This window comes from Nymphalis io, chromosome 22 (assembly GCF_905147045.1).
Source record: "Nymphalis io chromosome 22, ilAglIoxx1.1, whole genome shotgun sequence".
Taxonomy (NCBI): Eukaryota; Metazoa; Arthropoda; class Insecta; order Lepidoptera; family Nymphalidae; genus Nymphalis; species Nymphalis io.
Window position 1 is genome coordinate 1,617,833 of NC_065909.1, and position 27,024 is coordinate 1,644,856.

Here is a 27,024-nt window from a genome sequence, read left to right on the forward strand (position 1 = left end):
ATTTAGACTCTTATTTGACTCGTGCGGGGCGGGTAGCTAGTTGTTAATGATAATAACTTAAACAATTCAGTTCATTATGTTTTACAAAACAATAATTCAAGAGATCCTGTTAATTATTTAACCGGTTCCAGGCTGGCGTCATAGAGCTCGACGGTGATTCGTCTTCCGAGGCCGGCTCCCTCAGCAGCGAGGAGGGCTCCGCGAGCTCCGACAACTCGGATGCTGCGAGTGAGTTTATTTTCGGTTTATAGACCTATTACTCGATAAACCGCGATTCGAAATCACTTGAGGTAATAAAACAAACATAAATTGCATGCGCTTAATAAATTTGCACGCACACGCACCGGCGATAAGCCGAGAGTGCCTAGTGGTTAGAACGCGAACACGATCATATCGTGGGTTGAAACCCGGGCAAGCGTCACTGAATTTCACTGAAATTCGGCCACATATGTATTCCACCAACCCGCATTAGAGCAGCGTGGTGGAATAAGGTCCAAACCTTCCCCTCGAAAGGGAGAGGAGGCCTTAGCCCAGCAGTGGGACACTACCGGGCTGGTACCGGACCGCACTAACCCCCCCCCCCCCCCCCCGCAGTGGTGTCGGCGGAGCGCGCGCCGGCGCCGCACTGGGCGCGCCGCACGCGGCTGCCGCGGCCGCGCCCGTCGCCCGGCGGGCCCAGCCTGTGGAACCTGCTGTACAAGAACATCGGCAAGGACCTCAGCCAGATCTCCATGCCCGTCACCATCAACGAGCCGCTCAACATGCTGCAGCGCCTGTGCGAGGAGCTGGAGTACTCGGAGCTGCTGGAGGCGGCGGCGGGCGCGACGGGAGCCCTGGAGCGCTGCGCGCTGGTGGGCGCCTTCGCCGTCAGCGCCTACGCGTCGGCCGCGCACCGCGCCGCCTCCAAGCCCTTCAACCCGCTGCTGTGCGAGACCTACGAGTGCGTGCGCGAGGACCGCGGCTTCCGCTTCGTGGCCGAGCAGGTGACACCGACCTCTCCGATTGCTACCGACTCTTACGTTTTATCACCCCTTTTTTTTAAATCTCACAGTACCGTATTATATTGAATTAAACAATGGTTTCTAAAAATTAACTTACAAGGTTTCCACTTAAAGATGATGAAGAGATAAAAAATACAAAAACTCCACAGTACTATAAAGTTATCCAGTTATTTAGAGTAATAATCGGTTGACAATAATAAGAAATATATAGAAAATGTTAAAAAACAACCCAATTAATTAACTCATTTCTGGTCGACGCAGTGAGTTTTATTCTTTCTTGAATCTCTAAAATTAATCCTCGGTCCACAGATATAAGATTAAATACTTATCACAATTGTAGTTGTTTACCAACATTTTGACGATCAGGTATCCCATCATCCCCCGATCTCAGCGTGCCACGCTGAATCCCCTCGCTGGATATTCTGGCAGGACGCCCGGATCAAGACGAAGTTCTGGGGAAAATCCATGGAGTTCCAGCCAGCTGGTCGCGTACACGTCAAGCTGTTGACTACAGGAGATCATTACAGTTGGAACAAGGTTAGTTTGTTAATAATAATGTTCTCCGGATCGATTTAGGCCACGGCGGCTAATCTCAAGAGAGATTAGCCAACCGCGCAGGACATATTATAGAGCCCAAGTGTATACACAAACACAGATGCACTCTCATAATCCGATGGAACGCAATCCGACACGACCGGAAAGAGTTGAGAATTTTCGACAGAAAAACCCAATATTTTTTTATTGGCCCGACCGCTTGATTATTTTAATAAAATACATGTAATCGAATTATACATTTGTCATATAAGACATAAGTTAAAATATTGAAAATTATTGGTATTGTTCGTGCAGGTGACGACGTGCGTACACAACTTGTTCGGCGGCCAGCGCTGGGTGGACCAGTACGGGGACATGCACATCACGTGCCACGGAACGGACATCTCGTGCAAACTCAACTTTATAAAGGTACGCGCACACCAGAGGCTTGGTGCAAGCTCGTCCGGATAGGTACCACCCACTCATCAGATATTCTACCGCAAAACAGCAGTACTTGATATTGTTGTGTTCCGGTTTGAAGTGTGAGTAAGCCAGTGTAATTACAGGGACAAGGGACATAAAATCTTAGTTCCCAAGGTTGGTGGCGCATTGGCTGTAAGCGATGGTTGACATTTCTTACAATGCCAATGTCTAAGGGCGTTTGGTGACACTTACCATCAGGGGGCCCATATGCTCGTCCGCCTTCCTATTCTATAAAAAAAAAGAGGCAACTTCATCTTGCTTTACAGTCATACTGTATTATATTTAAGACTAGTAAATACGCGGCTTCGCTATTCGAATTCAATTTGTGACGGAAATCCTTAAAAATGTTCCATTTCAATGCACATAATGGATGTTTCAATTATAGATATGAAATATTTAAATTATTATTAGTTAGCAGCGGTGAACTAATAAAAAAAAATCTAGTTTTGGTAACTCGCAATTAGTAATATTAACGTTATAAAGAGGCATTTATTTTGGAATCACATACAAACACTTCAATTTTTTTTTGTGTAGCTATAGATTAAAAATAACAAATATCTTAGCAAATAAAATCTTAGACATGAAACTTCCCACTCCAGGAATTCAATATGTAATGTCCTGGTGGACATCAGAAAGAAATTATTTCATATATATACATACATGAGCAAGATCTTTTATTAAAAAACTAAAATTAAATTAATATCTGACCCCCACTATTTACAGTACAGTACAGTAACAGCCTATTAATGTCCCACTGCTGGGCTAAGGCCTCCTCTCCCTTTTAAGGAGAAGGTTTGGAGCTTATTCCACCACGCTGCTCCAATGCGGGTTGGTATAATACACATGTGGCAGAATTTCAATGAAATTAGACACATGCAGGTTTCCTCACGATGTTTTCCTTCAACGTCAAGCACGAGATGAATTATAAACACAAATTAAGCACATGAAAATTCAGTGGTGCTTGCCCGGGTTTGAACCCACGATCATCGGTTAAGATTCACGCGTTCTAACCACTAGACCATCTCGACTTTTTTTATTTCGGCCCCACTATTTGAGATAATGTATTTTTAATACGTTTTCATAAATAAAATTGTCAATTTTAGTAAAACTCTTGACACAATGCTCATTAATATTTGACACCTCTGCTTCCAGGCGAGCTCGTGGTCCAGCAGCCGGCACGAGGTCCGCGGAGCTGTGACGGAGGCCAGCACCGGTACGAGGCTCAGGCTAGCGGGTCGCTGGTCCGAAGCCTTGTACGCTGGCGACCCGCCCGCTGCTAAATGTCTTTGGAGACCTGGTATGTATTGTATTTGCTTGTCAAATTTTCTTCAAAATTCTTTAAAAACGTTCAATATATGTGAGTTTGTTTCATTCCAAGCTATTTCTCGTACGGAACCCTAAATAGTTAGTATAACAGTCATTTATGTTCGTGCTTGTGTGCAGGTGCGATGCCGGCCGAGCACGAGATGTACTACGGGTTCACGCGCTTCGCCATCGAGCTGAACGAGCTGGAGCCAGGACTGCGGGAGGTGCTGCCGCACACGGACACCAGATTCAGGTCAGTAAACCTGCTTTATAATATATTCCAATTGAATGGCAGAATGAGATTAAATAAAGATAAACAAATTAAATTAGATTAGAGACAGACACAGGCGACATAACATCTTAGTTCTCAAGGTTGGTGGTGCATTGACGATGTAAGGGATGGTTGATATTTATTAAAGTCCGAATGTTTTAAGATTACCACTTACCATCAGGTCTCCCACATACCAGTCCGCCTATCGCTTTCCTAAAAAAAACATTAAAACAGTTTTTGATTGACATCTTTATAACAACACTTATAATTGACAATATTAACTTCCAATTTTACATCCAAAATTCCGGTAACCACTTTGCTGATATTGGAAGCGCCATTTTTTATCCATAATAATGAATACCATATATTATTATATTTTGAACGATGATGTCCTCACGCTTCAAGGTCGAAGTTTTGTTTCTATTTTTACTTCTACTGATATTGAAAACGATTATAAATATACAGATATTATGAGACAACAGCCACAGGGTCATTGTGACCTTGGCCCTATGGGCCAAAAATAAAATGACACTGCAAGCCCGACTTGCCGGTGAGGAACGGCCCGGGTAAAGGGGGCAAACCTGAGGCCCGTACCTAGATTGACCTAGGCCAGTCAAGAGGAATATGCTCTCTACAGATAGACAGAAAAAAGAGTGTATGGTGTAGTTACACATATATAATTTATTTTATTTTTGTAAATTTCAAACTTTTAGACCTGATCAACGCGCGTTGGAGGAGGGGGACGTGGAAGCAGCGGAACAGTTCAAACATCAACTGGAACAATCGCAGAGGGAGAGGAGACGAGACTCGGCTGAACATACGCCGTCTTGGTTCCGGTAACTACATACTTTTACTGGTGGTAGGGCTTTGTACAAGCTCATCTGGGTAGGTACCACCCACTCATCAGATATTCTACCGCAAAACAGCAGTACTTGTAATTGTTGTGTTCCAGTTTGAAGGGTGAGTGGGCCAGTGTAATTACAGGCACAATGGACATAACATCTTAGTTCCCAAGGTTGGTGGCGCATTCGTGATGTAAGCGATGGTTAACATTTCTTACAGTGCCAATGTCTATGGGCGTTGGTGACCACTTACCATCAGGTGGCCCATATGCTCGTCAGCCTTACTATTCTATAAAAAAATACCTTATACTACTATATATCTATTATATACAAACCGCGAAGCGTCTATTTGTGAGTGTGTGTGTGTAGTGTCTTATTTTAATAGGACATTATATTTCTGGTTATATGCATCTTCTAGTAAAATGTTGGAGGTAAGAATGTGCGTACGAATATTACCTATTTTTGCAATTAGTTTATTTTTTTTTAAAAATTTTATCTGTGTCCACCGCAGCAAGAGCATGGAGAGCGGCGAGGAGACGTGGGTGTTCGGCGGGGAATACTGGCGCGCACGTGACGCCGGCTTCCCCGTGCTCACCGCGCCGCGTCTGTGGTGACCGGTGCCGGTGAGTGCCCCCAACGCAGCACCCCTCCAACCATAAAAACTATCACATGGTTGACGCGCATAGACGCTGTAATAGATGGTTAATTATATTCCTTAGTCGGTGTCTATGGCCGAAAGGAGACACTATCTTCTTCTTATTTGCCAGTCTGCCTTCCAATTACAAATAAAAAATCCGATGGCTAGTCTCAGGTTCCGGATCATAATCAATTAAGTAATGTCAATTTAAAAAAGATAACAATAAAGACAAAAATTTCAAAGTAGCAAATATTGACTTTATTCTATTTTTTTATATTCTATGATCATTTTATATAAATTAAGAATGTACTAATTCTGTTTCCAGCGTATCCCACAGTGCGAGGTGCTGTGTTAGGTTGTGCCGCTTCGCTTAGCAACGCTTTAAACTAAACAATTACGCTACATTTTAAATTGTAAACCGATAGTGGATGAATGAGAATGAATGTCATCGAACGAATGGAATGTTCTAGAAAAATATTATATTATTCGTTTATTGTTTTACGTTGTTATTTGTTATTCGATTTGAATTGTGTTTTTTTTTTTAAATTATTGAATCAAATTTAATTGATGAATTTGATACAGTGTATGTATTAAATTGCTCTATATAAACAAAATATTTATACTTTGTTCAAGTGGTCTCTGACAAGCAGTTTTAAATGTTCATTTAACAAGATTATTAAATATAAATCTTCAACCGGCTCAGAATGTAGATTCTACTAAGAAGAAATAACAAAAAATTCTTTGGTTAATCTCTTCCATTATAAAAATTTATAAATCCAGCTTGATAATCAGAAATATACTAATTATTTTATGCAATACTTGAAATCCAATGTTAAACACATCTGCATACAACGTAGCCCCAAGAATGGTGATTATATGGATAGAGGTTCCGGAGCCATTCAACGAGTGACACTCTGTTTTTATTATAATGTATTGTTTTATGAATTATATAATTAACCTCATTTATAAGTATTGATGGTATATTTAATTTACTATTTATAATATAGTAATTATTTAAGTGGTACAATGATTTGAAATGTCATTTTGTTTTGAACAAAACATTATAATCTATTTACAGGCCATTGAAATTAAATATTAATGACTTCATGTATTTTTAGATTTAGTATAAACTGTCCATATCTAGATTGTTAGAATAGAACTCGGTTAAATTTGATCTGCGCACGGAATCGATGACGTCGTATTGAAATTTCATAACTAAAGTGACCATACGTTATGTTTTTAAACGGGACAGTCTTGAGTTCTATATGTATAGTTTCTCGCTTATTTAAAACTATTTTGTTGCTGAGACAAAAAATAACAATTATTAATTGGCTGATCGTTATAGTAAAAATATATAAAAGCGTTTTCTTTATATCATTTTTATTCAATAATGAAATGAATACTGACTTGTGATAACGCGGATAGACGAGCGCGAGGGGTGCGGAAACGGGAAGGGGCGTCGTATTCCAAGTGCAAAGTTATCAAACCGAGTTATAAATACATACAGTTCCGATTATCATATTACTTTACTATGAAGCTACATGCAAATAAACAGACAAATAAATACCTGAAATTTATAACACGCCTCGTTTTTGGACGTTGATAAAATCAATCTTGTTCCAAATGAACGGTGCAATTATAATCAATTAAATAAGATAATCGACTTAAACTGCAAGAACAAATAGTATTTTAATTGTGTTTTCAATAAATAGTTAAATTATTTCTACTCAAAAGTAACTAATTTATGTAGCAATTTTCCATGTCTATGTATAAAAAGATAAATAAATAGTGTTTTAAATTTTTAATATGTTATAGAAACAAAATTATCGCTTTATGTAACCTTATTTGTTTTTTTTTAAATTGTTTTTACACTAGTAACATTTAACAAGCGCCTTTCCTGTCAAAATGACGTTTTTATACCGTTCAATATTGTCTATAGTAATGTGGCTGTGAAAATGTTTCCATTATAAATAAAATCGTGAATTCAATTTTATTGTATAGAGGTGTAATTGTAATTTTTGATTCCATAACATTATTTTAAGTGTTAACTTGTAGTAAATAAGCAATGATATTATATTTCTAGACACGGTACTTATATAACTTCCAATACGGCTTCGCGAATTATGTGGAATTTTAAAGAGGCTGTTAAACGATGCCAAAATTAAGTACAAAAATATTATATATATATAGTCGACTGTCCTGTAGTATTGCCTCTATTAATAATAATTATAAATACTTAAATGGCAATTATTTTTTAGAGCTGCTTAGATTTGAAATTCGAAAGTAATGAGACAATTAATGTTATCACAACGCTCGCTTGCATAGCAACAGCAACAAGACGCATCTCGATTAGCTGTATAATTATTATTAATAAACTATTTATAATCTGTATTTTATGAGACTATTATTTACAAACACAATTTTTCCAATATATTGGTAATAAATAAATTAAAAAAGTATATGTCAATATGACAGTTGACGTTTCTAGAAATGTATTGTCATTGTAAATAATTATATTTCACGTATCGTTTTATTTAAGATTAATCATTTGTGTTCTATATGATATCAGGTATATATGTAGTATATATAGTCCGCTTTAAACTAATTAATTCGAAATAAGTAAACAAAACGGTATACCAAACAGTGGCCAGCGTTCAATCAGTTAATGCAATATAAAATTTTATTCAATTAAACTGGACTATATATATAATAATAATATTATTTTTAAGAACATTAAAAATGTAATTAAAACTTTTAAAATACAAATCCCGCTTGACTTTATATATTGTAATAAGAAAAGTCAATATTATAATTCAGCTTCAAAAGCTTTTACGTAAATTGTTGCTATCGTATTTTGTTATATTTATATGTTGGTATAATATGTTATTTTTTTTTTAATTATTATTATTGAAATTTAACTCAAGGAATACTAACTTAAATGCTACACTCAAACCTTTACAGTGTATATCATAAATATTAATATATCACTCGGATATTAACAACGGTTTATTGATTTATGTTTTGGTTACGAACTGTAGACAAACTAATTGTAAATATACGGGCCGGTTGGCGTGGTTGGTAGATACTTGCCTTTCATGTGAAGGTTGTGGGCTCGATTCCCACCCAGGACAGACAATTGTGTGCATGAACATGTCTGTTTGTCCTGAGTCTCGGTGTTATTATCTATATAAGTATGTATTTACAAAAGAAAAGTAGTATATGTAGTATATCAGTTGTCTGGTTTCCATAGTACAAGCTCTGCAGATGGCCGTGTGTGAATAATGTCCCTGGATATTAATAAATTTTAGTTTTAACAAAAAAAAACTCCTTTTGCAATGTTATATATACAATGCGCACACACTTGTGCGCTATAATATGTCCTGCGCGCTTGACTGGAATGGTGGTCATGGCGATGGTCACATCAGTCAAGAGGATATCAATTACACTTATCGGCGTATAGATTTTAAACTGCAAGTTATAAGTATATAAGTTTTTTGTATACTGTCTTATATACAAGTGAACTTAACATATGGCATGTGTTTATTCCGTAGTCCACGTGACATCGATGCGTCGTCATCATGACGACGTAATTTTTTTTTTTATAGAATAGGAAGGCGGTCGAGCATATGGGCCACCTGATGGTAAGTGGTCACCAACGCCCATAGATATTGGCATTGTAAGAAATGTTAACCATCGCTTACATCACCAATGCGCCACCAACCTTGGGAACTAAGATGTTATGTCCCTTGTGCCTGTAATTACACTGGCCCACTCACCCTTCAAACCGGAACACAACAATACCAAGTACTGCTGTTTTGCGGTAGAATATCTGATAAGTGGGTGGTACCTACCCAGACGAGCTTGCACAAAGCTCTACCACCAGTAATGTCGTCATGTCGTCTAATAAAAGTTGTCGAGCATTCTTCGTTAAATAACCATGATAGCTAATAATACGTATAAGTCATTATTCCTTGATCAATTTCCTAGTGTTAAAAGTTTGTAAAATGATTTCGAGTGGTTTTTTTTTTAAATTATTTATAGTCTGTATTATTTAAATGTTTGTTTTATTATCTGTGTGAAAAAGTGTTTTGTATTCGTGATATAATTAGAGATAATTTCGTCAATTTTATCGATTCGATATTCGGTATGTTTGTGGCACGTTGATGTTATTGCACAAAGTGTAGTATTGATGATGTTACGCTGAATGAACTAAATTAGACTTTATATCTCTCTACTTTAGGTTTGTTTTTGAATATACTAATTAATTAATAGACAACGAAATATCAACAAAACAAAATGTCCGTTGAGCATATAGCGATTGTGCTTTTTAAATCTTAATTTATTTATATATATAATATATACACATACGTATGATACAAAATAATACAAGAGTGAAATAAAATATATATCGTAAAGTTTTTATTTCGTCACGTCCGTCATCTCGATATTTCGTTGTCTATGACACTTCTCTATCTATTCTCTATTATCGATGTTGTTTTAGTCTAGGTATAGGAGTTTTGTACATAGACCGTATTTCGTTAGTTTGTATATTACGAATGACGCTTACGTATCGTGTATTATTCAGCAACGTTTCAGTACAATGTTTATGTATTAAGAATGACTTTATATATAATAAATAAGCTTAAAACTATTCTTCCACTAATAGTATAGTTTTATAAACAGTAACAAATACTAAAAATTAAATAATTATATCAAAATTGATGTTTGATATATTCGAGTTTAATATACATCGACACCGTTGGCGCCACTAGATGGCGCTGAAGAACCGCCATATTAGTGAACAAGACAGCCAAACCATAAATTAAATCACGCAATTTTAAATTGTGTAAAACCAACAATACCCATCACACACACACACACATCTCGGCATATGTTGGGAGTCTTCTTTGAACTCACCTGTGTACTGAGTGCGAGGCTTTTCTAATTATTCAATATCGTTTACGTTAACTGCGATTTGTATGGAATGAAGACAGTGCCATCTTGTGACAATAATCGGAATTCCATTCAAATCAGTTAACGTCTATGCTCGTTGAATAAGAAAAAAAAATCGCATTGATCACTGTATTACTGACATAAGAAATCGAAAATGTCATACACAATGTCTTTTTTATCTGTGCTTTACTGTTTTTGAAAGAATGGTTTATAGCAACGTCTACATAATTTAAATTAAAAAAAAATGTACATAAATAAAATTAATTACGTTTGAAAAACGTTCGAGATTTTTTTGAAATAAAACTCATTTTAATACAAGTTTATCATTTTGACTTGTATTATATTTTGAACAAGACATTATTACAAATTGGTTCCTTTAATACGGGTTTTCGTTGCGTAAGGTCTATGGAATTTTGAGGTTAGGAAGTATCGTTGTGCATAAGAATTGTATGTATGAAGTTACATGTATGAAGTTAATTGCTCCAGCAGCTCGAGGGTAATATTTAAAGACACTCACTATTATTCGGTAGAGTGGAACGGAATTAGAGAAAGATAGACATTCGCCTAAAGGAGACGCGTTTTTTAAATTATTTCGTTAGTCAAAATAAATTCCAATGATTAAACGCATAAATGTTAAATTATCAGCGTCATTAATATGTGGTGACGTAAAAAATGACTTTTTTTTTAAATTTATTAGATAATGATTTATAAGTCGTGAAGCGCCATTCAGACAATTTCTGGCACCCTTATTTCATACATTGCGGTATTTGATTAAGAACCATATTAGATACTTCAACTCTTCTACTCCATAATAACGTCATACAAAAATGACATATAATGTAAGTTGACAATAAACTTGTTTATGGTAATATTAATGTTATCTGTGCATATGAAGTAACGATTAACTTCGTTTATGATTAGAAATAATTTTTAATCTACGAATGATACGCATTTTTACGCTGACACGGGCCTACTTATATTCGTCTATGATATTGAAATTCGGCACGTTTATTATAATAGCATATAATAAGAAATACTAAATTAGATTATAAATATTGTTATTTTATTGTATGAAATTGTTTTAGATGGCGTTTCGGTGGAAATAGTATACAGTATTTTGTATTAATATCCTACAACTGCAATTCTGTTATATGTGTATCCACCAACCCGGTTTGGAGTGGCAGAAAGAGCTCCAAACCTTTTCTTTAAAAGGGATATTTGTATATAAATCGGAACCGATAATCCTTGAAACGTGTTTTGCGAGTTTGAAGTTAGGCTTTGGGAAACAAAAAATCTCTATAACCCAAAAATTGGGCTGTAATTTTATTTATACGCCATTTAAAACAATTTTGTTGTAGAAACTAATTAAAAAAAAAAATATACCGTTTTTTCAGATCGCTTATCCGTTAGCATTCCAACGTTTTAATATAATTAAAATTACAATAACGTCATTCAATATTTTTCTAATATTATATTTTCAATAGCTGTTCTATTTCGACAATTATAAAATCTCTTTTATTTTTTATTTAATAAATAATTATAATTAATTAGTAATTGTGTATAAACGTGGCTAGTGATTCGTAGGATGGCGGTATGTTGTCGGTATGGGAATAGAAATTTTATTAAAAAAGTAATTATTAAGAGCTCGAAACTAAATTATGACAGATTAAATAACATATAAAAAATGATAACAGATTATTAAATATAAATGGTAATGGGTAAATTGCTATAATAACCGCTTGTCTATTCATCATAACTATAAATTTATTTAAAAACGTTATAAAAACTCTTTTGTTAAACCATATTTTGTCTCCTCCACATCCCTTGTGAGATAATCTTCCTCTATTTTATATTTTTGATAATTTAAATGAATTTATATTTAACTATATATATATAATGATAAATATTTAACAAATTTATTTATGAATATATTATTATTATTCCTTGGTTGTATACGTATTGGTGCTCATTGTTAGCACGAAAGCATGTGAATAAAAACATTGCTAGTAATAAGCATGCTTTCCAAGAACACTCATAAATCAACAGTTGATTGATTTTCGAGCGCACTATTCCCCGATTCAAGACTTGTTGCGTCTGTGGGCACCTGAATATGTTTTTTATTTATTTAAGTGTATGCTTAAAACTAGTTATTGCCAGCAATTATATACAGTCAGCACCGGCCCTGGCCCTTGTGAAGGGTAGAGCGTGTTTGTCTTTCAGCACCCTTTGATCGACTCTTTCGCTTCACATAAATTGCATTTCAGTTAATGTTATATAAATAATAATTACCATATTTATCAAACAACGTTTTTGTACTCCTATAAATTGTTTTTAACATTTTCGCGTCCCGTACTACCCATAGCGATATCTCCTCTCGCTCAACCCCAGAGCTGGCGCTGTATACAGTTGAAAAGCATGCTAGTTTTAAGCACGTCATTATTGTATTGCTCTTGTCGACCACCTGGCTTATAAGATTGTCATTATTTGATACGCTCTATCTAAATTAAAATAAACTTGTTGTTATTTAATCTCTTGTTTGAACTTACTTGATATATTTAGGTTTCATGTTTATACTTTTTACAGGACTGCCCAATTAAAGAGTTTAATGTTTTCAGTGTCCATGTATATATGTGAGTCTATTTATTCAACCATAACTTTTACTAACTGTACGGTTATTCTGTAAAAAAAATTCGAAACTCGTCGCAGAAAACGTTCGTGAAATCTCAGAAAGTGATATGCGACATTGACCGTAATAATTATAACATTGCAATAATACATGCATCTTATTACAAAATACGTCGGTTTTATTTCTGAAGTAAGTTCTTACAGAATCCGTACATCATACCGAATGACACTGACTATAGATTCATTTATTCAGGCCAGATGTATTTTTTTATATGGTAACTATTTAAATAATAACGAAATAAATGTTACAAACATTGATAACTTTGAAATCATTAAGAAAAAGTTAATAAAATTAGCGAGAAAATCTGTTCATTAGGCGAATTCGTATAGATTGGGTTCGGTGTTGCACTTTTGATGTGTTTTTTTTTTAAATAATTACGTTTTTTTAAATGGTTTCTATAAATAATTACGATTTTGTATGTGCTAGCTATTATTTATTATTTCGTTTTTACTATGTACTTAAACTTATTTATTTTGTAGGTATATATTCAATGGTGCGTTGTTATATTTTTTTTAGTTATTTTGACATTATGTAATAATGTTTTGTATTTTTAATCGTGATTCCAGTTTTTAATGTAATTAAAATTATATTAAAATAAATAACTAACAATTTTACGCTTAGTATTTTTATTTATCACCTACTCAATAAATTTAGAACTATTTCCAATCGAAGCAGTAAAGATAAACAAAAAAGATTACATGGATTTATAAAAGATACCTTAGATTTATATATTCTAATTGAGAATAGATATTGCTAACACTAGAAACGGTTCTTGATTAAAATATCCTTATTTATAATACAACACTATTCTACTTAACTACTAATTAGGCCTTTATTTTTTACTTCCAAAGTTTCGATAAAAACTTCGCCGACAAAAAATGATGGCGGTGCAAGCCGCGAATCGATAGTTTATTCACGATCTCGTAAATGTGTCACTCACCCTTCAAACCGGAACTCAACAATATTTTGCGGTAGAATATCTGATGAGTGGCTGGTACCTATCCAGGCAGCAATTAAAAGTCATTGATCCTAAGCTTTTAAGATCGTAAGAATTTCGATTGTGTAAATAGTGACGGTCTTGTCGTCGTCTCGTCGAGCATGGCTCGTCGATCAAAAGTAAAAACGAATCTATTCGAAATAAGTAATTATATACTTAGGTAGGTATATACATAATTATTAATTACAATCAAACATCGATCTGTATTACTACTTCGTTTGTTAGTAGTTGTAGTACTTGTTAAATTTCAAATACTCCGCTCTTTTTGAAGTTTTCAAGATATATTTGTTCAGAAACACTTAAATCAAGACCAGATCAGCGTTAACGCATTTCTAACTTTTAATCTTTTAAACATATATTAATAATATCACAATACAACCTATTATACTACAAAAGACTATCAAATTAACACTTTTTAATTCTCGAGACTCAACATTTGTAAAATTGTTAAATTAAAAACTTTTCTAATTTCTGAACGCATTTATAACACGAAACGAAATAATGATTTGGCATTTGGCAAGTTAATTAGATCAAAAGAAATCTTAAATCTGTACTTTATTTTATAAAGATATATCTTTTTGCATTATTTATTTAATTTAAGCCTAATGTGTGGAATTAAAGGTGCTGTGGAATAAAAAAAAATTATTAAATTAAAACAGAGTGGGTGGATCGACATAAGGTAAGCGGTGTGCCATTTGAATGTTAGCGGTTCGTTTTACTTATATTTATCTTGTTTGTTTTGAATATTGACATGTAAAAGTCTTATATAAGTTATAATGTTGATTAATTTGATTGCAAATAATGCAGTTACTTATCGACGCTCTTTGTTACAATTTGCAGGTGATTGACCCATAGTTATTTTTGTCGGCTTTAACATAAATATTTAATATCATATATTCATTCGTTATGAACTCGTGTAAATGAGGTTAAACGCATTTGTAAAATCTTAATATAATTAATGATAGTTTTAACTGATGTTTGATTTTTATAACCTATAGAAAACAAAGAAATACGAAAGAACAATAAAAATAATTTTCCTTTCTCATAATAGATAATCTTTTATCATAATAACATTATACTACCACCGTTATAAGATAATATTGGAATCAAATTGGTTTTATTGAATAATCAAATGTCATAGCTTCGGAAATAAAAAAAGGATGTCATTTTTACAGTTAGAATGTCAACAGCACCAGTCAGCATTAAGTTCAAATGGGGTCTGAGTGCGTCAGACCCTGAACAGAAACCAGTGTTTTTCGTAGGGCTCAGTACCCACCTTTCTGCACTCAGCTGGCAGGATGTTCGGAGCAAACTTGAGCCAAGAGTTACTGAAGAGGTTTGTACTTAGTATGAAATTCTAACAAATTAAAATTTGCATTCATTAAATTTGAAAATTCTGATGGAAAGGGCTCTCCAGCCCTATATAGACTTTGGCATTGTAAGAAATATTAAACATTCTTTATGTCACCAATGTGTCACCTAATTTGGGAACTTAAGTGTTACGTCCCTTATGCCTGTAGTTATACTTGCTAACACACATAACGTTTGAAAGAAAATGTTTCTTATACAAAAATATTTTAAACAGGTATGGCGTAGAGGTTTAAGTGTAGCTTCACCGGGTGAAATTTGTGAGTTATGGCCACGTGGAGCAGCAATTGGACTCCTCCCCCCGCGACGCTCACGACACGCCGCGCCCTCGCGCTCGCATGCCCTCTCCAAACTGATCCGTACTGCAATTCGGTCTACTGGTGATGAATTTGTTGTGGTGAGTAGAAATTAAAAAGTAACAGCTCATAAATAAACCTCTCTTGGGCTACCGCTTTACTTCTTAAGGATAATGTTTGAAGCTCTACATCCAGTGCAAGCTTATCACTATACATGCAGCAGAATATCATCTAACTGCTAATACATGAAGGTTTTCAATCACCACCAGGCAATAAATAGATTATGTACATAAAAACAGTCTAGCTTGCTCGGGCTTGAATTGCGGTTAAGATTGACGTGTATCCACCTAAGCTTGGCCATCCAACTACACTGTTGACTCTTGAGTAGAGAATATTAGAAATTATATGATAATTTCATAAACCCTTTTATAAACAATTATTATAATGTATTATCATTTTTCATTTTCAATTAAAATTTATAAATGATAAGTCAAAAAATCTTTATTTAATATAAAAGCGTACACTTGCTTATTGATTGTCATAAATCTACCACCGGTTCGGAAATAAACACCTCAGATCTGAGAGGAAGCGGCAAAAGAAACTCAGCGGGTTTTTTTATATCTCATTACTTTACAATTGCAATATATATACAAAACTAGCCAAATGATATATACCTGCGGAGCTGCAATCACTTGATGTACGGAAAGCTAGCGGTCCCGATGGAATACCAGCCATAGTGCTGAAGAAGTGCGCAGCGGAGCTGTCTCCTGTGTTAACGCGCCTGTTCCAACTTTCTCTCTCTTCGGGAAGTGTGCCGGAGGCTTGGAGAAGAGCTAATGTGCAAGCGGTTCCCAAAAAAGGGGATCGGTCTGACCCGGCAAATTATCGGCCAATAGCTATCACCTCAGTACTTTGTAAGGTGATGGAACGGATTTTAAACAACCAACTGATCCATTACCTAGAAGATCACTGTCTAATTAATGATCGTCAGTACGGTTTTCGACCAAAACGGTCCACAGGTGATCTTCTAGCGTACGTAACACACCTCTGGGGTGAAGCTATCGACAAGCATGGAGAATCGTTGGCTGTCAGCCTCGATATCTCCAAGGCTTTCGACAGGGTCTGGCACAGAAGTCTTCTCTCCAAGCTACCGGCATATGGTCTGCCTGCTCAGCTATGCACCTGGATTGCCAGCTTCCTACACAAGCGTAGCCTTCGTGTTTTAGTAGATGGTTGCGCTTCACAATTCTATGTAGTGAATGCTGGGGTCCCCCAGGGATCTGTGCTATCTCCCACACTCTTTCTTTTGCATATCAATGATATGCTCTCCCTTGGGAACATACATTGCTATGCAGATGATAGTACAGTGCATGGTGGATACCACGGACGCGCAGTGGCTGGGCGGGCGGAAACTGAGGAGAGGCGGGAGAATCTTGTCATTGAACTCGATAGGACGTTAGATCTCATCGCCAAATGGGGCTCTGATAATCTTGTTGAGTTTAATGCCAAGAAAACACAGGTATGCGCTCTCACGGCGAAAAAGTCAACATTTTCCCCTCTTCCCTCCCTCCGTGGTACTCCGCTGGTGATGCAAAGCAAAATCGCCATGCTGGGGATTGACGTTCGCTGCGACCTTAGTCCAAGGGATTACATCGAGGCTGTTATAAAAACAGCTTCACGGAAACTCGGAGTTCTGAACAAGGTGCGGCGCTTTTTCACGCCACAACAACTGTGCCTGCTGTACAAAACACAGGTACGGTCTTGCGTGGAATATTGCTCGCACCTTTGGGATGGCTCCGCTAAGTACCTACTTGAGGCCTTGGACCGGTTGCAGCGACGTGCCGTACGCATTATTGGCGACGTAAAGGTCACAAACACCCTTGAACCTTTACAATTGCGTCGTGAGATAGCAGCACTGAGCGCTTTCTATCGACTGTATCACGGCGAGTGCTCTGAGGAATTATTCTCTCTAATTCCTGCTTCCCCCTTCCTTCTTAAGTCCACGCGGGCTGGTTCTCGATGTCACCGCCTAACTGTGACATCAATTCCATCGCGAACAAAGAAATTTGGCAACTCCTTTCTTTGTCGCACTTCCAAAAAATGGAATTCCTTACCAGCTCACGTATTCCCCTCCTCTTACAACCCGGGTTCCTTCAAACGAGGCGTGAAGAGGCATCTTGCGGGCCGGCAAGGCGAAGGCGGCTAGTGCAGAACGTTTTTCCCGTCTGTACTGGCCGTCGTCGCGTTTGGACTCTACTACCACTTACCATCAGGTGGAGTAGAGTCATTTGCCCTCCCGGCGATATAAAAAAAAAAAAAAAAACCTTTTTTTTTAATTTGAGATAACCTGGAGGTTTCATTCCCAGGGTGTGCAATCAAGCGTTCCTTAAAAATTCTTTTAAATTTCACAATTGAATATTTTTGAACGTTTTCTGAGATCCTGTTGTAAAATCGTATACATTGGCCCATAAAAGACTTACTAACCCTGTGTAATCTGGTCATAGTGGTTGTAAGTTTATACTTGTTCCTGATGTTAACAGTATGTACGTCAATTTCTAGGAAAATCTTTTGTTTTTTCGTACATACATAACATTATCAAATATATATTGAGAAGCGACAGTCATTATTTTAATTTCTTTAAATTTACATCTAAGTGAATCTTTAGGGCCCAGATTATAAATTGGACGAATAGCCCTCTTCTGCAGTACAAAAATCGTATTAATGTCGGCTGCATTACCCCAGAGTAGAATGCCATAAAACATTATACTGTGGAAATAACTAAAATACACTAGGCGAGCCGTATCTACATCAGTCAACATTCTAATTTTTTTTACTGTGAAAGCTGCAGAGCTGAGTCTATTTGCCAATTTATTAATGTGAGGTCCCCATTGAAGCTTAGAATTTATGGTGATACCAGGAAATTCTGTTGCTTCTACAGCATCTAAAGCTTCCCCATTTAAAAGTACATTCATTTTTACAAATTTCACATTGGGAGCAGTGAATTTAATACATTTGTCTTTTTACTGTTTAACAGTAAATTATTAGCACTAAACCAATGTACTATTTCAGAGAGAGCATTGTTCACCTCGTCATATATTAATAAAGGTCTTTTTATTTTAAAAATTAAGGAAGTATCATCAGCAAACAATACTATCTCATGTTTGTTATTTAGTAAATGTGGCAAATCATTTATATAAATGAGGAACAGAAATGGACCAAGAATAGATCCTTGAGGGACCCCTACACCAACTGGAGCCCCGGGAGATCTCTTTCAATTTATGTCAACCCTCTGAATCCGATTGCTCAAATACGAAATCAGGAGGCTGAGTGCTGTGTCTTTAATCCCATAGTGACGTAACTTCCTGATCAACGTCTCATGTTGCACACAATCAAAAGCCTTAGATAAGTCACAAAATATCCCTATGGCATCCTGTGACTCTTCTCAGGCTCTATAAATATTTTTAACGAGCTCGACACCAGCATCGGTTGACGAGCGACCCCTTGTAAAGCCAAATTGTTTATTGTGCAGCAACTTGTATGTATCAAAATGTACTAACATTTGGTTGAGCATTAATTTTTCAAAAATCTTGCTAAGCGTTGGTAGTACAGAGATGGGTCTATAATTGTTGGGGTCTAAGTACTACCAGATTTGAAAATTGGAACTACCTTACTATGTTCCATTAGGTCGGGAAACACGCCACTAAGAATACAATTATTATATATAATAACAAGATAAGGTGCAATTACATCAATAACCGACTTGACTACCTTAACAGAAATATCCCACAGATCAGCCGTTTTCTCAACAACCAATAAGTTGAAAGTTCTTATTATATCTTTAACACTTACAGTATTAAAGTTAAAGCAAATATTACATTTAGTAACATTGTTTTTTAGAAATGATTCAGCGACGGTAGGAGAGGAATTGAGTGATTTGGTAGTCAAATTGTAATGTCGTAATGCAAAGGTTGTATGAACTATATAATGCAAGAATTGTGAGTACTTGCATTATATAGTTCATACAACCTTTGCCTACTCTTATGAATTCCAACAGTCGACCAACCATTAAATGTGAGAAAACTCCTTGAATTGACTGTCTTGAAGTAAATATGGCATTGAATTCCTTTTTAATTAATTTGAAAAAATTGTTATAAAACTCATTAGAATTTTCATGTAATGGTAAATATGAGAGCTTTGCCATAATATTACTTCTGAACTTCTCCATTTAATTCATATTGATTGGTACAAATGTTTGTATTATTTCTTTATTATTATTTTTTATTTTTGAATTAAATGAATTAAATGAGGCCAACTGTCCACAATGGTCGGAACATATTTATAATATGTTTATGATGTGGTACACAATTATTAAATATATTATCAAAACATGTAGCAGTGGATTCAGTGATTCTTGTTGGCTCTGGGAACAAGTTAACAAGGTTATACGAATTTAATATAATGTATAATTATTAATTTAATATAATGATAAGTATCAATGAGCCACCGCGTATTGCTTTATTTCTAAATTCTAATAGCTAACTGGTGACCATTAAAATTAAATATAAATTGGTAGTTTAAGAGCCAATGCTCTGTGATACATAAAATATCAATGTCATTAGCATTAATGAACAACTCAATTTCTAAGTATTTTCCTAACATTCCTTGAATGTTTTGGTGCACCAGGTTTACAGATTTATTGTTTAATTTTTTTAATATTTTTCCATTAATTGTATTTACATTTATTGGCTTAGTATTTAATAAATTTCAATTAGATATAATAATATTTGATTCAGAGACCATCTCTGTTGTCTTAGAGTTTAATTTAAATCATTTGGTTGATTTAAACACATTCCAAACTTTGATATGTCAAATTATTATTACACTGCTCAATAGAAGCAGCGGTCTGATCAACCAAAAGATTGGTCGGTTTAGTAGAAATAGTTTTATTGGAGTTATGTATAAATATTTCTATCGAGGTTGAGGCCTTTGAACAAAATTAATCGACATTGAAATAATTAACAGTATTACTATTTTACTCGCTGCAAATTTTAATTGAATGCTTTTTTTTTACTTAATGTCCATCCCGACGCGGAGGTGTAATATTTGTATGCGTGTCCGCAGCTGGTGTGCCGCAAGCGCGACGTGCTGGCGAGCGCCGTGGCCATCGCGCGCGCCGTGCCGCTGTACAGCGCGCGCTCGGGGCCGGGCGCGCTGCCCGTCAGCCCCGCGCCCGCCCCCGCGCCCGCCCCCGCGCCCGCGCGCCGCTCGCTCACCGTCGAGATACACATCGTGCAGCACGGTACGCGTCTATGAAACTATGTCTCCCCGCCGCCTCTGACTGACGTGTCTGCCTGTCTGTATGTACGCTATAAACTCAAAAACTACCGAACGAATTTTCATACGGTTTTCACCAATGGATGGAGTGGTTCACGATGAAGGTTATGTAAACCAATAGAGAACACATGTATTATTATGCAAAGGTTTTTTTTGTGGATCCTTACACTCTCGTGTAATGCTGGGACGGGAAGCTAGTATTTATATATTACTGAACTAGAACATTCATTAAAATTTTTAAGAAAATTTATTAAATTTATTCATTACCTGATTTATTTAGTACCTTTTCTCCATAATTAAAATACATTTGTAAAACATCCCACTTCAATATCGGGACTTTTAATGGTAGATTATAACACAGATTTTATTATGTGAATATTCTGTTTTTGTCTTACAAAGTAGTTATGCTCTTTTAATAATATTATGTTTTAGCGATAATTTGATATACATTTCAGATGGAGACTCTGATGAAGATGAAGACATTGGTCCTCTTGACCCAGTGCTGCTGGAGACCACCCTGTCCAGTGAGGAACTGAGTACAATACAGGATGTGGCTGATGCGACTCGACTTGCTGCTCGTATCACGGACACGCCGGCTAATATCATGGATGTTGATGCTTTCATAGAGGTATAACATTTTTTTGTTATAATATTATGAAATACATTTAGGTCACACTTACCTAAGTGCCTATTCTTTTAATTCACTCTGCTTTAAAGCACTTATTTTTAATAATTTCCCATAATTGTCTGTTGATTTACTACTAATTGAGATATCTTTTGAGATTAAAATTTAGTTATATATAGATAATAAAAAAGCCGAGATAGCCCAGTGGTCAGAACGCGTGAATCTAAACCGATGATCGTGGGTTCAAACCCGGGTAAGCACCACTGAATTTTCATGTGCTTAATTTGTTATTATAATTCATCTCGTGCTTTACGGTGAAAGAAAACATCATGAGGAAACCTGCATGTGGCGAATTTCACTGACATTCTGCCACATGTGTACTCCACCAATCCGCATTGGAGCAGCGTGGTGGAATAAGCTCCAAACCTTCTCCTCAAAAAGGGAGAGGAGGCCTTAGCCCAGCAATGAGACATTCACAGGCTGTAACTGTAATAGAAAACCGTATTGGGACTATAATAAGTTAATAGAAAAAATAATCACTAAAAAATTATTATTTATTACAAGCAAGCCCTTTTGAGTAGGGATGTAGCACATCAGTTTAGCTACCATGATGTAAATGAGCCAGTTTTGTATATAAGAAACGGAATACTTTGTATTGAATTCCGTGTTTGGATGCACTATTCAACACCCGGTGGCACAAGGCAGTCTTAGAAACTACTATATATAATAATGTGTTGTAATTGAAGTGAAACGACTAATGGTTTGTTTCTTTCATCAAGGAAGCCTGCAAAGTCGCAAAGGATTTGGACATAGCAGAGCCAACTATCATCCGAGGCGAGGAACTGAAGGAGCGCGGGATGGGTGGACTGTACGGCGTGGGCAAGGCCGCCGCCTGCCCCCCCGCGCTGGTGGTGCTGTCCTACGTGGCACCCGCGGCCACCGAGACCGTCGCGTGGGTCGGCAAGGGCATCGTGTACGACACCGGCGGTCTGAGCATCAAGGCCAGGGTGAGTCCTCGCCAACGACGAAATCACTGTATTATCAAATTTAATCAATCATTTTGCGAGCCGCTATCGTATTATAGTGTAAAGTAAACGATGCACTGCATACATACAAGAGATCGCAAAGATAGCGGGTAACCGACGACCGGCTGGCACGAATCGAAAGCACATCGGAGTCCCTCGTCACCGAGGGCTCGGTTTCAAAGCTCGGGCACGCGCAGAGCGAGGGTCGGAACGGCCAGCTAACGTTACCGGGCGCCGCAGACGGCCATGGTGGGCATGAAGGGCGACTGCGGCGGCGCGGCGGGCGTGCTGGGCGCGTTCGCGGCGGCGGTGCGCGCGCGGCCGCGGGCGGCGCTGCACGCCGTGCTGTGCGTGGCCGAGAACGCCGTGGGCCCGCGCGCCGCGCGCCCCGACGACGTGCTGCGCCTGTACTCGGGCCGCAGCGTCGAGGTCAACAACACGGACGCCGAGGGTGAGCTGGCCCTGACCGGTCGATGAGCATTTGTTGATTTTATTATTTGCCGGTGAGCTCGTAAGTACCGTCGTGAGTAGCATTGACTGAGGAGTGCGAGCAGTTTTGGGTTTTGCTTTTATTTTATTGGAGGACCGGATCTCGCTGTCCTTCCTATCTATCCCTTTACTAACCCCGAAATGAGTGAGACGAGTTCACCGAGCTTCTCTTGTGTTCATGCGCGTGACGGATGCCACTTGCCACATGTATATCTCCCAGCCCGCATTGGAGCAGCATGATGACGTAAACGCTAAACCTATTCCTCAACAGAAAACTATCATCCAGCAGTGAGACATTGTTACTCTATTTTTTTTTAAATATAATCCACAGGTCGCCTGGTGCTCAGTGACGGTGTAGTGTACGCGCAGAGAGACCTGAAGGCTGACACCATAGTCGATGTAGCGACCCTCACTGGAGCTCAGGTATCATTAAACGGATGTTATATTTTACAAATCAATAATAATACTATAAAATATACCTAAACAAACTGTTATTTTTTATATGTAAATTTTATCGAGAGTAACCAGCCAGAAACAATTTTAAATAATTTTCAAAAGTATCTGTATATAATAAATATTGCGCACTCGTAAAGAATAATGTGACTTGCGTTTTAATTTTTCTTGTGCTCTATGGTAACTTCAAATTCATTTTAACCCTGTAAAAAAACAGATCTCAAGTTCTACAAATCCTACTTGCATAAATAGTTACCATCTTTTAAACAAAGCCGTGTCATCTTCTTTCGAAAGTCATAATAATGAGAGAAAGAGCGAGATCAATGTTTAACCAAACGGCCACCGAGCGACTCCTATAAGTAGGCCGATAATAAGGCGCACGGATATATGGCGGTGCCGTGTGGCAGGGCACGGCGACCGGCAAGTACCACGCGGCGGTGGTGAGCAACGCGAGGCGCCTGGAGCAGCGCTGCGTGCGCGCCGGGCTGCTGGCCGGGGACCTGGCGCACGCGCTGCCCTTCGCGCCTGAGCTGCACTTCTCCGAGTTCAGCAGCGCCGTCGCCGACATGAAGAACAGTGTCGCGGTGAGCGTTGAGCGACGACCTAATCGTTAAAGCCTATATTTTTACCCGACGATGAAAGAAATACTTTAATTTCAATCACTAGTCAGGATTATTTTCTGAGATAATCGCCGGGTCTTCTCAGGTCCGAGATGCTTATTTCCGAACCGGTGGTACATTTTTGATAGTCAGTATGCGAGTGAAACGCTTCTATATTGAATAAAGATTTTTGATTTTAATATATCCCATGTATTAAAATAAAAACATGTATATATGAAAAAAGATTAAGAAGTAATCTCTTTGAATTTTAAAAATCATCTAAATACATTTCTTTATCTTTATTATAATCGACGAACCCGCAATGTACAGTATGGTCGAGTAAGCTCCAGACCTTCTCCTCAAAAGCAGTGGATTTCCAGCATATTTACAGGCTGTTATTTTTTTATTGTTATTTTAAACCAATAAAATCGGAGAGGTTATAAAATGTGACTTTCGCCCTCACTGGTACATGTGTGCGAGTGGTAACGGTGACCTGTTCGATGCCCCCAGGACCGCAACAACGCCCAGCCGTCGTGCGCGGCGCTGTTCGTGCTGGCGCACCTCGGGTTCGACTTCCCCGGCCAGTGGCTGCACGTCGATATGGCGGCGCCTGCGCACTGTGTGAGTACTCTTACTAAACCTTGACGATCTATAACGCTTTCATTATCTTGCCCTGATCATTTGTTAGATGTTTATTATTATATATCATGAATTAATTTTAATTTATATACACAATTAAGTTAATCGACCAATCCTTCTTTATCAAAATCTCTATAATCTTGTATATAGTATATTCCAATGACAGGAATAAATAAACCTTAGTATTACATATAATAATATATCCTGGGACATTATTCACACACGGCCATCTGATCCCAAACTAAGCAGAGCTTGTACTATGGAAACCAGACAACTGATATACTACATTTACTATTTTTCTCTTTTAAATACGTACTTATATAGATAATTACACCCAGACTCAGGACAAACAGACATGTTCATGCAAACAAATGTCTGTCCTGGGTGGGAATCGAACTCATAACCTTCGGCGTGAAAGGCAAGTTTTACCCACCACGCCAATTGAGCACATAGCACTGTTACATTATACATTACAAACAATTCATTATTATATCTTTATTTATAATACAACTCTATTTCACCACTTACATCTTCAATTTTACTTCGATAGTTTTATTATATCTGTTATGTTTACTATAGCTAATTTATGTCACAAAAGATGTTTTGTCAAATTGAGGCCATTGGAAAAAGCTTTAATATAATATGCCTTGTGTATTAAATGATTATCAGTATATAATAACTTGTTTGTATTACAGGGTGAACGTGCAACTGGGTATGGTGTGGCTCTCCTCACCGTTCTCTTCGGGTCAATGACCCACAGTCGCTTACTGCAAGCTCTCAGTCCGGCCAACTGACGAAAGTACAAGCTCACCACCTACCAAGTGCCCGGCTTATAGTACACTAGGCTGTTAGGATGGTATTATGAAGTAATGAGCAATATGAAATATTTCTAAGTAAGGTGGAATAAAAATCAATTGAGCATAATATATGTATTAACATATTTTTTTTACAGTTTTTTGAAAAGATTTTGCTACTTTCAACAATACTTGATAACTAACCTTAACTCTTGGTCTGTGGCATTGCCTGTGCCAAAAGCAGCCCGAGAATTATAAAAAAAAATATAGTATATTGTGTTCATATAAATAGTTATCTAGTTAGGCAAGTACAATAAATCATGATTTGAAAGTTTTGTAAAGAATTACTAGTAAAGTCTCACTTTGTTGTTTGTAAAAGAACTTATATGTATATCCCAGTAATGTAAAGCTGTGAAGTAAAATCTATTCTAGTTGTATGCTAAAAAATTATTATCTTTTTGATAATGAGTATTTCTTTCATCTGACTATGTTATCTCTTGTCTTCTTCTTCTTGTGCCTCTCCACTACTGGAGGCCGTCAGCTCAGCGAATTTTTCGCGATCTCGCGCCAAACGAAATAGTTTTTCCACGCTGGCGATCTTTGTGCATTCACGGATGTTGCGCAACCAGGACTTTTTTCTTCTTCCAGCGCGTCGTTTGCCCCCTACTTTGCCCATCATTATAATTTGGAGCAGTTGGTATCGTTAGCGTCTCAAGACGTGGCCCAAATACTCGGTTTTTCTCTTCTTGACGGTTTGCAGTAACTTCCGGCTACTGGCGACGCGCTGGAGTACTCTCACGTTCGAAACTTTCTGTGTCCAGCTAATACGGAGCATTCTGCGGAGCATTATCTCTTGTAACAAAGTATTTTTATACTTTTGAGATAATATTAATTAATTAAATTAATTAAATATTAGTTTAAAATAACAGGGCTTCACCCTTAAAAATATATTAAACTCAACCACAGTGCCGAACTCTAGTAGATAGATTCAATGATCTAGCTTTGAAAGCGTAACAGACAAACACATTTATGAACATACGCGTTCATACTGTTAGTATAGAATAAAATAACACTTGCATAGCTCTGGGATATTACTTACAGACAAGAATGTAAGCTTTTTTTTTTAAAAAATTAATTTAATCTTTCTTCATTGTTTAAAATATTTTATACATGTAATCATTTTATGAGCTAAGTAATAAGTGCTTGCTGGTGAATCTGATCATTATAGTACATAGATTAAATACAGTTTTAGTTGACAGATTAAAAATGCCATAGCTGATATAGATAATAGATTAAAATAATAATTTAAAAATCCCGACTACGGAGTACATATTGTGTAATAATATAAAACATGCCTTAAATATTAGAACCATAAATAGACATATTAGTATTGTTTATTTAATATACAAGTAGTATGTGCTATCTAAGCCAGTCAGAAGTCAGTCACGAGTAATTGATTATTGTAATTTTTTACTTTTTTACATACACAAAAGCCTTGGAGAACCAACTTCAGAGTGCCTAGTGCGAGTTTTTTTTTTACTTATTTGATATTGTTGACGTTAATTGCGATTCGTATAAAATGAAAACAGCGCCGTCTAGTGAAAATAATCATAATCGAAAACTGAATAAGTAAAAAAAAAAACTCGCCCTAGTCACACTGACCGGCCAATTTAGATTGCGCGTATTTTATAAA

General features: G+C 36.9%; 2 protein-coding genes across 7 annotated transcripts in view; both read left to right on the plus strand.

Moving 5' to 3' along the window:
* The window catches only part of LOC126777028 (oxysterol-binding protein-related protein 6-like), a 55,089-nt gene extending 49,481 nt beyond the window's left edge, over positions 1 to 5,608 (plus strand). For all 5 annotated transcript variants that reach the window (XM_050499862.1, XM_050499863.1, XM_050499866.1 and 2 more), the window contains 9 exons: positions 132 to 228; positions 595 to 983; positions 1,368 to 1,538; positions 1,851 to 1,964; positions 3,171 to 3,315; positions 3,462 to 3,576; positions 4,308 to 4,430; positions 4,948 to 5,059; positions 5,399 to 5,608. In XM_050499862.1, the coding sequence (XP_050355819.1) occupies positions 132 to 228; positions 595 to 983; positions 1,368 to 1,538; positions 1,851 to 1,964; positions 3,171 to 3,315; positions 3,462 to 3,576; positions 4,308 to 4,430; positions 4,948 to 5,050 (1,257 nt within the window). In that variant the 3' untranslated portion in view covers positions 5,051 to 5,059; positions 5,399 to 5,608. The remainder of the gene's footprint in view (positions 1 to 131; positions 229 to 594; positions 984 to 1,367; positions 1,539 to 1,850; positions 1,965 to 3,170; positions 3,316 to 3,461; positions 3,577 to 4,307; positions 4,431 to 4,947; positions 5,060 to 5,398) is intronic.
* An 8,618-nt stretch (positions 5,609 to 14,226) lies between these two features.
* LOC126777057 (probable aminopeptidase NPEPL1) lies at positions 14,227 to 27,024 on the plus strand. 2 transcript variants are annotated; one of them, XM_050499915.1, is made up of 11 exons: positions 14,227 to 14,388; positions 14,885 to 15,045; positions 15,295 to 15,474; positions 20,495 to 20,672; positions 21,163 to 21,335; positions 22,112 to 22,339; positions 22,598 to 22,808; positions 23,178 to 23,269; positions 23,707 to 23,883; positions 24,409 to 24,519; positions 25,233 to 27,024. In XM_050499915.1, the coding sequence occupies exons 2-11, from the start codon at positions 14,890 to 14,892 to the stop codon at positions 25,329 to 25,331; spliced, it is 1,605 nt and encodes a 534-aa protein (XP_050355872.1). In that variant the 5' UTR covers positions 14,227 to 14,388; positions 14,885 to 14,889; the 3' UTR covers positions 25,332 to 27,024. The 2 variants fall into 2 exon arrangements, with proteins under 2 accessions (XP_050355872.1, XP_050355871.1); XM_050499914.1 differs by lacking the exon at positions 14,227 to 14,388 and adding an exon at positions 14,457 to 14,549.